Source organism: Vidua macroura, chromosome 8, assembly GCF_024509145.1.
Source record: "Vidua macroura isolate BioBank_ID:100142 chromosome 8, ASM2450914v1, whole genome shotgun sequence".
NCBI lineage: Eukaryota > Metazoa > Chordata > Aves > Passeriformes > Viduidae > Vidua > Vidua macroura.
This window is the reverse complement of record NC_071578.1, coordinates 3,462,542-3,479,433: the sequence shown is the minus strand read 5'-3', so window position 1 is coordinate 3,479,433 and position 16,892 is coordinate 3,462,542. Positions and strand designations below refer to the sequence as shown.

The 16,892-nt window shown below is 46.9% G+C and overlaps 2 protein-coding genes across 6 annotated transcripts in view; one reads left to right on the top strand and one right to left on the bottom strand.

Moving 5' to 3' along the window:
* The window catches only part of ZRANB1 (zinc finger RANBP2-type containing 1), a 44,273-nt gene extending 36,925 nt beyond the window's left edge, over positions 1–7,348 (top strand). For both annotated transcript variants that reach the window (XM_053983269.1, XM_053983270.1), the window contains exons 10-11: positions 2,002–2,231; positions 3,303–7,348. In XM_053983269.1, the coding sequence (XP_053839244.1) occupies positions 2,002–2,231; positions 3,303–3,521 (449 nt within the window). In that variant the 3' untranslated portion in view covers positions 3,522–7,348. The remainder of the gene's footprint in view (positions 1–2,001; positions 2,232–3,302) is intronic.
* Positions 7,349–8,817: 1,469 nt separating this feature from the next.
* The window catches only part of CTBP2 (C-terminal binding protein 2), a 130,864-nt gene continuing 122,789 nt past the window's right edge, over positions 8,818–16,892 (bottom strand). For all 4 annotated transcript variants that reach the window (XM_053983266.1, XM_053983267.1, XM_053983265.1 and 1 more), the window contains 7 exons: positions 15,554–15,698; positions 13,897–14,103; positions 13,109–13,323; positions 12,594–12,724; positions 11,587–11,714; positions 10,867–10,984; positions 8,818–9,307 (listed from right to left, as the gene is read on the bottom strand). In XM_053983266.1, coding sequence (XP_053839241.1) covers positions 9,127–9,307; positions 10,867–10,984; positions 11,587–11,714; positions 12,594–12,724; positions 13,109–13,323; positions 13,897–14,103; positions 15,554–15,698 — 1,125 coding nt within the window. In that variant the 3' untranslated portion in view covers positions 8,818–9,126. The remainder of the gene's footprint in view (positions 9,308–10,866; positions 10,985–11,586; positions 11,715–12,593; positions 12,725–13,108; positions 13,324–13,896; positions 14,104–15,553; positions 15,699–16,892) is intronic.

The window sequence follows — 16,892 nt, the reverse complement described above, 5'->3', positions numbered from 1 at the left end:
GGATTCCTTGTCCCAGCTTGGCATCCATGCTGTAGCTGCTGTGAATCCCATAATTGCCAGCCTCCTTGTTTCCCAGATTCCAGCTGACTGTTAATTCTTTAAGTACTAAAGCCTCAGTGATGGAAGATCTGCTTGCTCAAGCCCTAACTGTGACCTTGGTCAGACCCTCCTGGTTTGGCCACATGTATTTAGTGGCACAAATATACAGCTTTTAAAACTGAACAGGAAAAAAAATGACTGACTGAAGTGATCATCAGGTCAGGCTGGAGAAACGAAATCCTCTGTGGGTGGCTTCAGGATAGGGGTTAGCCCATACTTTTAAATTTCTGTGGCTTGTGTTCATGTCAACTGTTGTTACACGACCTTCTGGCGTTATATCAGAGTGACTTTTATAACTCTTAAGAGCACTAGATATTCTCCCTGGCAGTGCTTGAAATTCTTTTCTTGTGGAGCTCATCACGGTGTTGAGGAGGAATGGAAAGTGCAGCACAGCCTTCTGTCCTGGGGAAATGATTAGTGTGGAATTTTCACCAGGATAAAACAATGGTGAAACAAGATTTCCAAACACTTGCTGAATTTCAGTGTAGAGATGGAGGCAAACAGATGAGTTTCAGTCCTGAAAGGTCACAAAGCTGTGCTCCCAGGAACTGAGGGACTGTCTTCCTTACATTTGACTGGATGTCATCTTCAGTGTAAATTTGAATTTTGACTGGATGTTTGGTTCTTTCTCTTAATGCAAAAGTTTGAAACTTTCTGGTGAACGCTTATCCTCTGTTCTTCACCTTTAGTGTTTAACATTGCTTTAGACTGAGACTTAATAATGGGGACAGGAGGGAGGGATAAGAAGGTATTGAAAGGATCTGTCTTTAAATCAAGGTGTTGTAAAACCTTGTGTGACTCTTAATTTTAAACAAATGGCAGGACTTCTAGGTAGCTCTTTATTGCTAATTCAAAAACAAGGCAGGGAGGAAAAAGGCATTATTTAGTGGTAGCCCCTACTAATTTTTACTGCAGTACAAAAAGATGAGCTCAAAACTTGTGCAGAAGCTCGAAAGCCACTCCTGCCTCAGATTCCCATTTTAGCGTTGCCCATCCCTCTCCATGGCTGTCGAGGAGCTGTGTTTGCAGCAGCAGCTGTACTAGGAGGGGTTGCTATGCTACATGTGCACTTCAGTTTGTGTGGGGCTATTTTTAACCTGTCACAAGGTGAGCTGTGCTTTTGCTTAAGTTGTCTTGCAGCAGTACACACCAAGAATTATTTATGTTCCTGGAAGAAAGGAGTTCCAGTTTTATTTTGAGACCTCGAGCAAATTGCTGTCTTTATTGCTAAAAACGGTGATGAGAAAAAGTGCAGTTCTTCTCAGAATCTGTGACATCAGGTGTTGGTTGTAGCTGAGCAAAGTAGTATCAGCTTTTTGGTGCTTTTTTCTCTTTTTTTCTTAAATTGATATGAATAATTGATGTGTGTTAATTTAATCTGTGAGTGCTGTATATGAGCAGTCCCGTTCTCTGGGAGGGGTTACATCACTGCTGAGTAACATTTTGTGCAGTGAGTTCTTTTAATAATAAGTTTTGTGAGCAGATGGTGGAATTTTTGCTCTGGTAAAAATAGACATCTGACTGTAGCCTTTATTTCTGTCATGCAGAATCTTTTTTTTCTTCAGTTTTAAGAAGAATTATCAAACATAAAAGGCTGCTTTTCTAACCTTGCTTTTCGTTTGTCACTGCACTACAGACCATAAATTTCAGGGCTGTGGTAATGTATTGGTTATGATTGTAATCTTTTGTGTCTAAACTTGCACAGTTGCAAAGATATTTGACTTGTGTTAATTAACAACAATTATCTCTACTGAAGAGTGTGGCCTGTGTCAGTGCAGACAAACCATGGATGTTTATAATGTGATGTGCTTCCCTTTGGCCCAAAGCACAACGGTTTGTAACAAAATCCTTCCTTGCTGAGCAGCAGTTCTGAGCCTTACCCTGTGCTTTCCTTCCCCACAGGTGTGTATTTGCCTTTGTTATGGGAACAGAGTTTTTGTTGGAAAAGTCCCATAGCTCTGGGCTACACGAGGGGCCATTTCTCCGCCCTGGTTGCCATGGAGAATGACGGCTATGGCAATCGAGGCGCTGGTGCTAATTTGAACACTGACGATGATGTTACTGTTACTTTTCTACCCTTGGTGGACAGCGAGAGGAAATTATTGCACATTCACTTCCTTTCTGCTCAAGAGGTAAGAATGAAACACCTGGCGTGTGGTGGTGACTTTGTCACAGCTGAGCATTCTCTGTAGCCTCCCGAGTTTTTGGTGTCCAAAGAATTACAGGGAGTGTGCTGTTCTGGTGAATTAATGCTGCTCCCTTCCCCATCATTCCAGGTGATTCTGAAAGGTATTTTCCCACAAATTTGATGCGTATTTACAGCTCTCTAAATAGAATGTAGCTTCATTGTCCACGTAAATCACAGAACAGGATCACCGAATGTCCTGAGCTGGAAGGGACCCACAAAGATCATCCAGTCCCACTCCTGGCCCTGCACAGGACACCCCAACAATCCCACCCCGTGCCTCAGAGCACTAAATATCAGAATACCTAGAAAAGAACACCAAAATAAGGGTTCTGTCACTAAGGCAAGACTGAAATATGACTTTTGGGGTTTTTTTTTCCCTAAAGATGAAGCACAAATGTTGACCCATAGTTGCAGCATTTTCCACTTTCTATTCTAATGAAACTCAACTCATTTTTGCTTTAATAACTATGATAAAAATGTGGAACTGCTTCACTAAAGGGTGTGCATGGCTGAAGGGAGGGCTGGAAAACTGTAGTAATTGCAGAAAGTGGGCATTCTGTAAATAAAAGGAGAAAAATATGAGCTTCAAGTCTAGAAAGGCATGTTTCTTCAGCAAGCCGTGATATTTGTTATATTTTACAAGAGAAAATATGCTGAGAACTTAGGCACCTAAAAATGTGTTTGTAAAGCCAGAAAGCTCTGTTAGGACTTCCCTTCTTATATATGGTGCCTACTGGAGATAAATAATTGCTTAAAAATAACTGAAGGCCGTACTGGAAATATACATGTGAAAAACCGGGGAGAAGAGCTGGAGAGAACTTCCAGAGGCTTTGGTTGAAAATGCAGTGGGCATCAGTTTTCCTTTTCTGGGTGTGATGCCTTGGGGTGGCTACCTAGAGCAGAGGCAAGACAGTTGAGGAGAATCCTAGACAAGGCTAAGGGAATCCGCGCTTGGAGCGGGGCCGGTGCTGGGCGTTCGGGAAGCCTCATTCCTGGTGTTTTCTGTGCCCCAAAGATAGGCAACGAGGAGCAGCAGGAGAAGCTGCTGCGGGAGTGGCTGGACTGCTGCGTGACGGAGGGAGGGGTTCTGGTGGCCATGCAGAAGAGCTCCCGCCGGCGCAACCACCCGCTGGTCACCCAGATGGTGGAGAAGTGGCTCGACCGCTACCGCCAGATCCGGCCCTGCACGTCCCTGTCCGACGGCGAGGAGGACGAGGATGACGACGATGAGTGAGGGGGAATAAAGTGCAAATGAGCAGCGCAGAGTGCGTGACCCCGAGTGAGCGTTGTGCTGTAGCAGTTGGGTGTGGAACGACCCAGGTCTAGGGGATACTTGCTGGGAAGGATTCTCCGACAGCACGGGGAGAGGATGGACGCTCATCCTGCTGCCTGGAGAGAGCCAAGTGGGCTGGACTACAGTTTGTATAAAAACACGAAAAAGAAACAAAAAACAGCTAATTTTATTATCAAGACGGAAAAAAAAACCAAACCAAACCAACCCCATTTTTCTTTCTGACTGTAAATCTGTCTATAAATGTACCGCATGTGGTTGTGTAAGAGGTTGTGTAATAGGAAACGTATACCAGCATCTTAATTATTGCAGAGAAATTTTTCAACTAAGGGCACTTCTGAAAGCACATGTGAGCTGGATATCTCCTCCCTTTGAGATTCTTTTACAGTAGAACCTGGTTTTGTCCATCACCTTTTAGATACTCTGACACATTTCCCTGAAAGGCCTTTTCCTGTGAAATCTCACTAGTGCCCAGGTCAGATTGTGAGAGGTTTTTTTTGTTTGCACAGATATCCGCAGCAAGTCATAAGCAAAAATACGTTCATTATTTTACTAATATTTTAGTTATTGCTGTGCCCACGTAATAAAGCCTAAACTCTACGGAACAAACTGGAAGAGAAGCTAAATTTACATTGAGTGAAATGATTTGTTTCCTGAAAAAGCTTCTTGGGGTTTTTTTTTTGCCTTTTTTTTTTTCTTCTAATAGTTAATAGATTCCTTTCAGTATACATAAGGATATTTATTCAGAGAAGTGACCTAAAAGATATGGATTTTATTCCTGTGAGCATACACTAAACAAAATTGTGTGAAATATGAGAACTTGAACACAATTGAGAATTTAATCTTGTCAAAACTCCGTCTTGCTGTGTTATGAATTATATCATTTTTATCATTTATTCTTTGATCACTCAAACTTTATTGCAAATGGAAAAACACCTTTTTAAAGGTTACTCCTCAGTCACTAAATCTAGTGAGAATCCACTTGGCAGTTCTAATTAAAAAGAAGAATCTATGCTCAAGTTGTTTAAAAGCACTGTTATATATTTCTCAGTATGTAAACCTGGGAATTTCTTGCATGTTGATTGATGTGGCCATACTTAAACTTATGTAAGTTCCTAAGACTGTAAGTTCAGAGTATATTCTCCAGTAGAAATTTTATTATATTTGATAACTTTAGCCATGTAACCTGTAATGGATAAAGTTTATCTAAAATCACTGAAACACTAAAGGTTAATGCCAGTTTTTACATATACAGTGCAATTCAGGTTGTCTTGAAAAGCACTTTTGATGGTGTGGTGGTTGAATAAGAAATTTTGCAGTAGATGAAATTGTTTTAATTAGAATTTGGAAAAAAGCCCCATAGCACCTATTTTTATGTAGTTCAGAGCTATGGAAAGCCTGAGGAAGTTGCTGCTTTTTCTTCCAAATGCTGCTTAGATGGTGTTGAAACGTGCACAACTCCTACAGAAACTTGGTGATGACACCAAAAGTAAAGAAATAATGAAGTACTGTATTAATTTTGCAGTTCTCCCGTCCTAGATTCCACTGAGGTTTATTATGTCTTCACCTTTTTTGGCCCTTAGATTTCCTCTGCTTGGTGCATGCCCAGATTTCCAGGTGAAGGATGAATGCTGCTCTGCCATGTGTGAGTGACTCAAATTCACCACCCAACCCCAGAACTACAGGGGTTCTTCACGAGCACACAGTCCTTGTTCAGGTTCCCTTTCTAAATTGGGATTTTTTTTATCCTTACCTTGCAGTGAAATCCTTTTATACCTTGTCTAGCTGAGGATGTAAAGCTTTTCTGTCCGGGGAGCTGAATGCAGGGTAAGCTGGGATGAGGATTTCCGTGCCCTGAGCTGGTGTGCACTGTGCCTGGAGTGGTTGATGTGCCGTGCTGTGACCACGGGGATCCTAACTCAGCCAGCTTGAGGAGCTCTCAGTGGCCAGACCTGTAACTTCAGATCCCAGCCTGCCCCTGACCAGCTGCCCTGTGGACAGGAGGAAAAGCCCCTGATTCCATGGGCTGCTCCGAGGATGCTGTGGAGTTCTCACCTCCCACCCGTGTTCTTTTGGCCGTTTGTTCACGGAAGCAAAGCTTCCTTGTCCCGAGGGGAGAATTACCAATGTGAAAGTCTACCTTGAGCCAAACTGGCCCAGCTCTCCTGCCCTGCTCTCCTGCTGTCCATGGGCAGCCTGCATTGTGCCCCTGTCCCCCGAGCAGTGGAGTCCCCGTGGTCAGTTCAGCTGTTCTCAAACGCATGCACCGATGAATTTCTCACTCTGCTCCGACAGGACAGTCCTGGTACTTCGGATCACTTGGCTTCCTTGATCATTATTGTCTTGTTCTGATGTGCTGTACAGTGGTCTGTTCAGGTTCACATGCTTCACAGGCCCTTTGGGAACTGGTGAAGTGTCTTTTCCAGAATCAGAGTAATCCAAACCTCCTGTACTTGTAGATTAAAGAGCTGCAACCCCCGGCTTCGTGCTCGCACCGCAGTCAGTGTATGTCAGTGGCTCCTCAGTCACACACCTGAAAGTTTACAGACACTGAGATTAATCTGCACACACTGCCCTGCAGCTTGTCAGCAAGTTCTGCACTTTCAGCCATGAATATATATATAAAAAATTGGGTTTCTCAATGTTATTTTCCTCATATATCGTTCACAGCAGCACTTGCTTTCCTAGCATAGAATTTAGCTTTTCATTGCTACCTCCTTTACAGCTGGTCAGGATTTTTTTCTGGTTTTATTTATGACTTCCTCAGTGAAAATCCCTGTATTTCTTTTGTTTTTTAATATATTAAAATTTAGTAATTCTGGATTCTTCCAAAGTTCTGCTGCATGGCTTATGGCAAATACTCCTGAGTTGCATTTCCTCCATTACCCAGGTTGGTTTGTGTGTGTGAAGACTTTAATTTCTGCTTTTCCTTTTTCCCCCTTTTATTCAGTAACTTCCCTAATACCTTTTTAAAAGGTTTTATATAGTGTTTGTCACCTTGAAGCTGCTTGTTTTGACAGCTCCTTTGACATCTTGGGAGTTCTCCCTGGAGATGGAGGTGATTATCCCAGGAGAGCCTTCCTGTCTGCATTCCCTGAGTGGGACAACAGCAGCATGGCTCTGTCAGCCACAAACCTTCAGCAACAACTGTTCATTTCCCATTTCTTTGCCCAATAATTTCCCATTTGAGAGCTGCAGTTCCTGGTGCTCCGGCATCTCCCAGCTGTGATGACATTCTTCCCCTTCCGCTTCCACGGCTCAAATCTTTGCATGTTTTGCTGGTGTTCTCCCTGCAGGCACTTGTAACCTTTGGGATGGCTTAACCTCTGCTCCTGTTGAGCTTGTGGCACTTCTGACCTTGGTTTTGGCTGAAAGGGAAGTTGGGTGTTGGATGAAAGCTCCAGCATTTTCTGAGCTCGGAGTCACTGCTGGCACACGGATCCTGCGGCGCAGGGAGGGACCGGATTATTGAGAAACAAAGTACCAGGGCTCGTTTATTTTTAAAACAACTCTAAACCTTAACATCAATTAAATGTTTTCCTCCTGGTTTTGATGGTCATTTTGGTGTCTCCAAATACTACCCCTGTATCTGACCTGTTCTATCCCAGTTTCTCACAAAGGTCACAGATAATTCACTGCTGGGCTGTGCTGAGCACTGACAAGGAGCAATCACTCTGTAACAGGTGACCTCTTGTTTGGATGTTTGAAGCTGGTAACCAAGTTTTCAGTTTAATTTTAAGCAAACAAAATACAGAGTTTTGTAACTTGGACACTTTGGTTTCAGCTTTTTTAGTCCTCATCTAACTCCATGTGTGTGGCACTTGGACACAGTGGGAAAGAAGGGTGGAAACAAGAACAGACAGGCCGTTTGCCCAGTGAGGCTCAGAGCCAGCAGCACCTCTTGAGCACTTTTTGGCTTTATTTTCCAATGGTTTGATAATGCTTCAGCTCTTGAGAATGTACAGAAAATGTTGTTTGAGTTGTAGCTGCCTCTGTACTTAGTGGCCCACAGTGATCTCTTCAGCACAGAATGGTCTGAGTTGGAAGGGACCTTCCCCTCTCCCACTGGACTGTAAATATTCACTAAGTGTGACCAGAATTATGTTTCTGTACCTTATGGTTACCTCTCAGTGTCTCCAAGCCCCAGATTGCAGCGAGAGCTCTTGCCTTTCAGAAATTATAGAAATTTTATCACTTTTTATTGAAAACTGCACTGAACGCTAAATGTCCACCTTTACAATAAACAAATACAGTAACGGTAACACACTAAACCAAAACATACTGATAGCCATTGGTTTCTTTTTTTGTCTGTTTGGGACAGCTCAAGATTTCTTTTTTTTTTTCTTTTTTTTTTTTTTTTTTTTGTCACAGAAACAGGAATGTACCCATACAAAGGCTCAAAACAGGCCATCTTTAAAAACAAAAGGCGGTGATTCACAAAAGACTATGAATATAACATGTAACTAGTTGATACAAATCTAATAGGATTTGTTAAAATCAGTCACATCTAATAACACATCTTGAAGTGTTCTTGTATAAAATATCACGTGAAGAAAAGAAGACTTTTATCAATGTCTAAAAAAGTGGATTTTGTTCATAGACAGTCCGACAAGTTACCATAAAAAGTGTTTCCTGAGACATAAGGAAATGCAACATTATTCTTGAACCCTTTCCAGCTCAAGACTTTTTCCACTTGATAAAATAGCTGCAGATTTAAAACTGAGAAAATATATCTGAGTACAAATAGTGTGTGAAACTTAATACTTTCTTCTTTTTTTTTCCTTTTTTTTTTTTTCTTTTTTCTTCTTTTATTTTTTCTTGCATCATTGCAGGGCATAGGTGGATGCACAGCTACTTTATTCAGTGTATTGGGCAGAGAAGAGACTGGCAGTTTGGTTTTCCTTAGCCTGGGAGGGCAGTGGTCACTGCCAGGAGCCCTTTCTGCCCTTCCCATCCCACAGATCCCAGCTGGAATGGCTGGAACTTAGACCTGGCAGGAGAACTTCTGTTACACGGCACTGGCCACTGCAAAAAGGAGGAGGAGGAGTATTTCCTTTTTTTTTTTCCTTCCACTTCTAAGCCAGGACTGCTGCCCCCTGTTAGGAGAGGTCACCAGATGCAAGAGAAAGGAAAGGGCTGAAGCCACACAATGATTTCTTGTTAACTCTGTCAAGATGGCTTAATTCAGTGGCCTGGACACAGTGCAGGAGCCCTGTCCTTCCCAAGGAGCTGAGAGGGGGAAAAGAAATTCATTTTTATTCATGTGATTGATGCACAGATGAAGGAAACTCAACACACAATAACAGAAGTTGCTCATTAATGTATCACATCCTAGTTTTCAGCACTGCAGGGAGCAGGTGACTTCTCCAGGGCTTCTCCCCAGTCTTGGCTGCTGTCGCTTTGTCGAGAACACTGGAACATCAATGATGCTTCTGTCCAAAATCAACATTACAAATTTCGTATCAAATTCTTCTCTTTTAGTTCATGTATAACTCCTTTTCCAATGTCTCTTGGTCCTAAGTTTATTGAATGGTTTTTAAATTATCTGCTATTGCTCGTTGGGATGTTCCCTGTTGTCCCCATGTTTTGTGGGCTGGTTGGGCGATGGAGCTTGGGAAGGGTGTGCCACTGTGGGAAGGTTGTGGGTAACAGGGATGCCTCCGGGAATGATGCCCTCCATAGCTGCTGGGATTCCTCCTGGTGCCACACTGACCATCCCAGGGGGGTACCTGGCAGAGGGGACACAGACAGGCAGGTTTGTCACAGCACAGCTCATCACACATCATCAGCCCATCACCACTGCGGAGAAAACTCAGCAGAGAGATCCCACTTCCCTCCTGGAGCCAGGTGTGCTTTTCCTTTTAAGTTACAAGGGAGAGCTCAGAGTTCAACATTAACTGCTGTGCCTTGGGTAAACGTCCTCTGCTACACCACCAGGACTGCAGCTTGTTCTGTGCTTTCTCTCAGCCTCCTGCACCATGGGGAGGCCTTTCTCCTTTGGAAATTTGGGTAAGGAACCATCTGGAATGCTGTCTGAAAGTGCAGATGCTGGTGGGCTGACCCTGTCATCCCTCTGTGTGAATACCTTGAACACCTACACCTGGTTTGTAAATTATTTCCTGGAGCTGCATCTTCCTTGTGGAACAGCACAGCTCAGAGATGGGATCAGATCTAATCTAGCTTTTCCAAGAGCAATTACACACATTCAAATAGACAACAGTGAGTTTGAATAATAATAATAATAATAATAATAATAATAATAATAATAATAATAATAATAATAGTAAATAATTTATTCATCTGTGATGTTGGGCCAATGAGGACAAAACCATGTGGAGCTCTGTGGCCATGTGAGGCCTGAGGGCTCCCACTTCCCTGCAGCTTTACTGCCTTAAGGCAAGGTGGATTGGGAAGCTGGGAGGGAATTTTACCTGTCCATGAAGGTGGTGAGCTGAGCCAGCTTACAGGGGCTCCAGGGCTGCAGCTCCAGGGAGCTTAGCCAGGCTGAGGCTCCCTGCAGAGACAGGTTAAGCTGGGAAGCCAAGGCTTGTCCTCAGGTACTGGCACTGCTTGGGAACAAGAGTGGGAACAGGGGAGGCTTTTTCCAGGTTTGGACGTTCTGGTGGTCAGAGGGAGCTTTCAGTGCCTGTGGCCTGCATGGCCCAGGAGCTGTCTTGGGGCTCTGCTGCTGGGTAACTCTGGCCTGGCTCTGCCTGACATGACCTGATGTGCCCTGCAGGGTATTTTGTAGCTCAGAGTATTTTTGGCAGTGGTGATACCCTGAACGAGCCCATGCTCCAGCTCCTTGAGCCTAATGTCTCCTACCAGCATACTTGGAGCTATCTAAACAGAGCAGTAAGTAACCCCTAATCTCGGATTAGGTGGAAATTGGGTCACCTGACTACAGCCCTATATTTGGAGTTTTTCCCCTGGCTTGTTAACCTACGAGCTGGGCCTGGCTCACAGAGGTTGGTCATGGACAGGAGCAGAGAGTTGCTGCTGCAGTTCAGAAGTCACATCCAGCTCGTGGGGGGGGGTCCTGCCACTTCCAGAGACGCTGCCCAGTGATTCCCAGCAGGGATGCAGGCTCTGGGAAGGGAGGCTTTACCCACCCTTTGGGGCTGGCTCAACCCCATCAGTAGCCCCCGTGCTGTGAGTGCTGGTCCCCAGGGAGGGGTGACAGCAGCCAGGGTCACCCTTGCTGTCCCATCCCCCTCGCTGTCCCATCCGTGCCGTGCAGCGGCCGCGGGTGCTGCCGGTGTCCCGGTGCTCCCGTTCTCCCGCTCACCTGTACGTGGCACCATTGAGCTCGGGATGAATCGCCTGCTGGTCTATTACTGACCACGGAGCCGTCGTGACAAAGAATTCCTTATTCACGCAGTTCCTTAGGCTCTCTGGGATGCGCCCTGGAGTTGGTGAGAAAGGTGAGTCTGTGTCAGGCAGGGCCCAGCTTCATCACCCTCTAATGAGCTGCAATGCTTATAATTTCACTGTGTCTGTCAGTGTAAAGGATGGGAGGAAAAAGAATCCCACGTTCCTTGTTTCAGGAGGATGTTTTGGCTGTCCTGGGTGCAGGGTTGGAGACCAGTTTCCCACCCTCACTCCCAACACTTGGCTTTCAGAGGGTGATTTTCAGAACAAGAGAAGAACTCTTTTGCTGGAATATTGTGCCCACCACCTTGGGATTTTGTCTTGGAATGCAGTGCTGTGTCTGCACCACTGTGTGGGTCAGCACCAGTAACAGGGGCAGCAATTACTGCTTCCCTGTCCTGTTCTTCCCAGCCACCAACACCACTATTTGCCCATTCATTAAAAAAATAAGACCAACACAAAACCTGTCACCCAGTCACAACTAAACAGGGAACTTTGGGTTCTCAGTTCTTTTACTGGGAAGCAAACTGGGGTTAGATCCCTTTCCCATGGGCAGGGTGAATCCCTGTCTCTGCTCCTCCTGGCTCCTGTTCCAGGCACCCAGGGAGCCAAGCCCAGTGTCCCAGGGGCTGGGTACCTGTGATCGCACGTCGGATTTCGGTGGCAGCAGCTTCTCTCATCTCTAGGGACGCCTGCTCGCTGTACCAGGCTGTGTGTGGGGTGCAGATCAGGTTGGGAGCATCTTTCAATGGGCCTTGAGCAAAACTGGGAGCAGGGGAAAATGAACAATCAATCAATGTTAAAATGAAGAAAGAAAGATGAACAGCAAAAGGCTTGTGGCCTGCCCTCTGCATATGCAACACTCCTTCCAAGGCCAGCCTGGGTGGGGTTCGGATGAACCTGCCCTTGTGGAAGATGTCCCTGCCCACAGCAAAGAATTGGAGCTAGATGAGCTTTAGGGTGCCTTCCAGCCCAAATCATTCCCTGATTCCCTGGCCTGATGGTCCTGCCAGCCCAAAATGGCCACAGAAGTGCTGGGGAGGAAGCATAACTTCTGTGCAGGGCTCAGAAAATGCAGGCTTCTGAAAATGCACCAAAAAAGAGCTTAAATACCAACCCATGGAGTGGTTGAACTTAATGCTCCCATGAGAATAATGTTTGGGGGTGTCTGCAGCAGTGTGGGGATAAAGGGACAGGCTGTGGGTCATCCCAGGATGGGAATGGTGGACACTGGGGTTCTCCTTGTGTAGGAGCAAACTTTTTGTTCTTTAAATATTTCTGTGGTGAGAGAAGCTGCACTCTCAGTTACAACTCAGCCCTTCCCAGGCTGCAGGCAAAACTGCCCAGCACTGAGTGCAGTGAATTTGTACTCAAGGGCTAGAGAATGTTCTGGGTTTTTTTCTAAACACAGGCTGGGTTCTTGTTCCGAGCTCCCAACGTCCCTTTGTGCACACATAACCCCAGTGCTGGCCTAGAGCCAATGGCTGCTGCAAGGTGACAACAGCAGCCCTGTCCCCCCGTGCTGGGCGGCGTGACCAGGGGCAGTGACACTCCGTGGGTGGTGCTGGGTACCCCCGGCTGTGCCACGAACACACGGTGACAGCGATGCCACCCCAGGGCCGGCCCCGCGAGCCGCAGCTTTACCTGAACGGTTCCGACTCGTGCACGTCGAGCGCGGCCCCTCGTATCCGGCCCTCCTTCAGCGCTTGGGTTAAGGCCTTCTTGTCCACCAGCCCCCCGCGGGCCGTGTTCACCAGGAACGCCCCCTGCCTCATCTGCCCCGGCCCAGAGAGGGGTGACGGTCAGCTGGGTGCACCGACCCCATGCTGCCCTCACCCCCCACCCCCTCTTTTTGTGCTCCAGCCCCAGAGCAACCCCCATCCCGCTGCACGTGGGTTTTCCATGGGATCTCCATCTCTGGTTGGTGTTGGCAAACAAAACTCACCGTTGCCATCACCTCTGCGCCACAGGGATGGGGATTATTTACCTGGCAGGACACTGCTCCCCCTCAACACTGTGGGGAGACACGCCTGGGTGCAAGCAGCTCTTCTGGAGCTGCTGGCTCACTGGGGAAGCTGAGGGATCTGTGGCCAGCTCCTGCACTCAGGTCCTGCCCACCAAAGCTCTCCTCAGCCCTGCACGTGAGGTGCATTAATTACCTGCTTAATCGTGAAGTCGTTGATAAGGTGGTGGTTGTGTTCGTTGAGGTTGCAGTGCAAGGAGACGCAGTCGCTCTGGTAGAGCAGGTCCTGCAGGGTGTAGACCCGCTGGACGCCCAGGGAGCGCTCGATGCCGTCCTGCAGGTACGGGTCATAGAAGATCACGTTGAAGCCAAAGGCCTTGGCTCGGACCGCGACCGCCTGCGCAGTGCGACCTGTGCCGAAGGGAAGGGACAGGGGAGTTAACTGAGCCAAATCCCCTGTGTCCATGAGGCTGAGATCCCAGCAGGACCTGAGGACTGTCCCCTGGGGGCTGCTGGGCTTCCCGAGCATTCCCTTGCTTTGCCTCAGTTTCCCCATTTAAACATGCTCATACGAGCTTTTCCCATTGAGCTGATCCCACCTCTAACAGTGAAACTCTACAGCTGTGGTTGAACTTAAGCTCTGTTTTACACATCCCTGCCACTGTGCAAGCCAGAGTGGCTCAGGAAGGCTGGGTTGGTGTAGCTGTGGCTCAGGGACGGGGTATTTTTGGGAGAGGACAGCAGCACTACCTCTAGAATTGTGGTCCCTCTAAAACACCACTATGTTTCACCCGTGCTCCTCCAAGGACTCAACCACAGCTCAAAAGCAGCTCCTTCCCCAAAACACCACGCGAGATGTTCTGTCCATTTCACACCGATCCACTGTGGTGGCTCTGGTTTTGGAAATGCTCCTCTTGGGTCGTTCCCAGGGCAGCGCAGAGGCACTGAGCCCCCTCAGGAGCGGCCCGCCCTTGTCCCACGCACCGAAGCCGATGAGGCCGAGCGTCTCGCCGCGGATGCGGGCGGCTCCCGAGGCCACCTCGCGGATCTGCTCCACGCTCTGCACCCGCGTGCCCTCGCGCAGCGCCTGGTACAGCCACGTGTTCCGCCGGTACAGGTTGAGCACGTGGCACACGGTGGAGTCGGCCGTCTCCTCCACGGCGGCCGAGGGGATGTTGCAGACGGCGATCCCTGCGGAGGCCACACACAGGTCACAGCCCTGCCAGCTCCTGTCCCCTGGCTAAGGGACCCTTTTATGGAATGGGATGAATCCCTGCTGCCCTTCCCACAAGCTCCTTACACTGGTGTTTACTCTGTGCCCCCTTAAACGCCCACAGATGATGGCTCAACCCCATCATCCCATTCTGGGGGTGTCTTTTAGTGGGTCCAAACTGGTGCCCAGCCCAGCCCTGGCACCGATGTTTAGGCACTGGTCATTGACTGACTGCACGGTTTAAAAACCACCTTATGGAAAGCAATACCAATTAAACTTTACGCTACATTTGTGGGGAGTCATTACATTTTCTACTCGAAACCACATCATTTGGCCACCCAATTTGCCAAGTAAAAAAAAGAAGGATTATGCTGCAGTATCCCATTTCTTTATTCGTTATATCTTTTCCTTCCTGATGTTCAAAGCCTGAGAACATTGTTATAATGGATAATAACAATAAGAGTTAAAAACATGAAGAAACCATTACACTGAGGAGACACTGTTCTCCTCTTGAAAAAAGAAAACAATTCACTATATTGAGAATTGCTTTTTTTAGGAATGACTATTTGAGACTCTCTTGTCGCAATTATCTCTGTAAAATGGCTCAGGTGGAATGGCTGTTATTCTTCACTTCCCCAGAGATAACCTTTAATACAACACATCCCAAACACCACTGCAAGGCTGCTCCACAGACTGAATCTTGGGATCAGATGAGTAAAGCCTGTTGTAACTCAGCTGCTGAAACCAGGGATACAATCAAGCTCCTGAAGCTGGGGGTGTGCAGCCAGAAGGCTCTGTGACCACCCAAACCAGTTTGGAAACTGGGTGGCCCCAGCAGTGTCTTACAACATGACCCTCCCTATTTTTGGCAATCCACACTAAAAGCCCTTTTCAAGTTCCTGAGGCACCTTTGATGAGATGGCAAAGGAGGTGGCAACAACCCAACACACAATTCCTGCTCCACCATCCAACACAGAGCCTTCCTTCCCAGTGGAGCGGGCATGACTCAGAGAACCAGCTCAGATCAAGAGACTGATCTTGCCTAACAAAATATAATAAAACACCCTTCCTCCAATTTTTCTAAAGCTGTTGTGCCAGAAATAGAACAGCCATACAAATATCCAGCTGTTTGAGGGGCACCTGGAACTTGGAACAGTGCAGGAATGAGGGATTCAAACAGGGCAAATTTAACATGATATGAACCCAAAAGCTGCCTTCTAAAACTGCACAGTTTTGTTCACTTCATGGTCAAGGTTTCTTGGCATAATATTCTCTGTGAACTGCACCTGTAATTTTAGGGGCTGAATGAAGGTCTTGCCTGGAACTCTGCTGTGCCAGCATGGTCCCATGGAAGCAGCAGATCCTTGTGCTGATTTTAAAGGATTGGAAGGACAGGGGAAGGAGTCAGGGTGCAGAGCTGGGACCTACCAAGCTCCCCAGCAGCTTTGATGTCGATGTTGTCGTAGCCGCTGCCTATTCGGACGATGACCCTCAAGGCCTTGAACTTCTCCAGGTCCTCCCGGGTCAGGGTGATGGTGTGGTACATCATGGCCCCCACAGCTTCATTCAACACCTGCAACACAACACAGGAGTCAGGAGCCACCAGCACACCTGGGGGGACACCTGCAGCTCAGGAATCAGGAATATGACACGGTGAGTTGGACATTTTCACTGCTGACCTGCTGTCTGAGCCAGGTGTCACCAAACCCTGCAGGGCTGTGACCCACCAACAGCTTTGGGGATTGGATTTGGTGAATGTCTGAAAATTATGATGTTACATCTGAGCAGACCAAGCAGATGAAAACCACATTTGTGGTTTTCCAGGTGGTTATCTGAAAAACCCCTCTGCCTCCAAGCAGCAGTAATTCTGCTTTTGGGAAGGAATTAGGTGTTGCAGGTGTGTCTGTTGGGGTTGAACAGGACTGTGTGACACTTGTAACACCTCAACCTCCTTGTGCACGTCCAAACTCTGGCCACACCAGTCACATCTACCTTTCAAGGGGACCTGAGAATCTCTGCAGAGGCTGCACAGTCACACAGGGCTGGGCTTTGTCCCCTTCAGTGAAGATCCAGACCTTCATTTGTCCTTGTCACAAGCTACCTCAGTGCTCCAAAAACCCAAGACCCATCCAAACCCCCCCAAGCCTGGCTCATCTATTGATGTCTCACAAAAAACTCCTATTCTTCTTCTCCCAGATTTAATATCTGCAAAGGCCAGCACTGATGCTATTTGTATTCCTCTTTCCCAGATCTTGGAAGTGATTTCTGATCACTTCAAACCTCATTTGAGGTATCTAAAATAATACTTTTATGGGAAGTATTTACATGTAGTTGAGCTTCCAAGCAGAAACACTCATCCACACTGCATGGATCTACCTGAATGATTCCCAAACCTCCTCCACTCCCTCTGGAGAGGGAGGAGCTGCTGGAGGTGCGCTGAGCACCTGGGAAGACCCACCAGCTGCAGCTGGGATGGTGTCAGCAAAGACACAGCAGCACCACAGACTTCAAAAAACATGAGAAACGTTAAATAACATTGATGTGAAAAACCTGATGCAAAGAGATAAAGCGACTTTTTTTTTTTTCCAAAATAACATCTGGTTTCTAAAACAGCCTGAATGAATTTTAATCTGCAGTGGGTTCTGTTGGTGTTATCTGCTGATTGACTCAAAGTGCAGCTTTGTACACTTTATGCTCAAAAATCAAACAATCATAGACTGGTTTGGAGGAGAGCTCATTTTTCCAAACCCCCGTCATGGCAGGGACA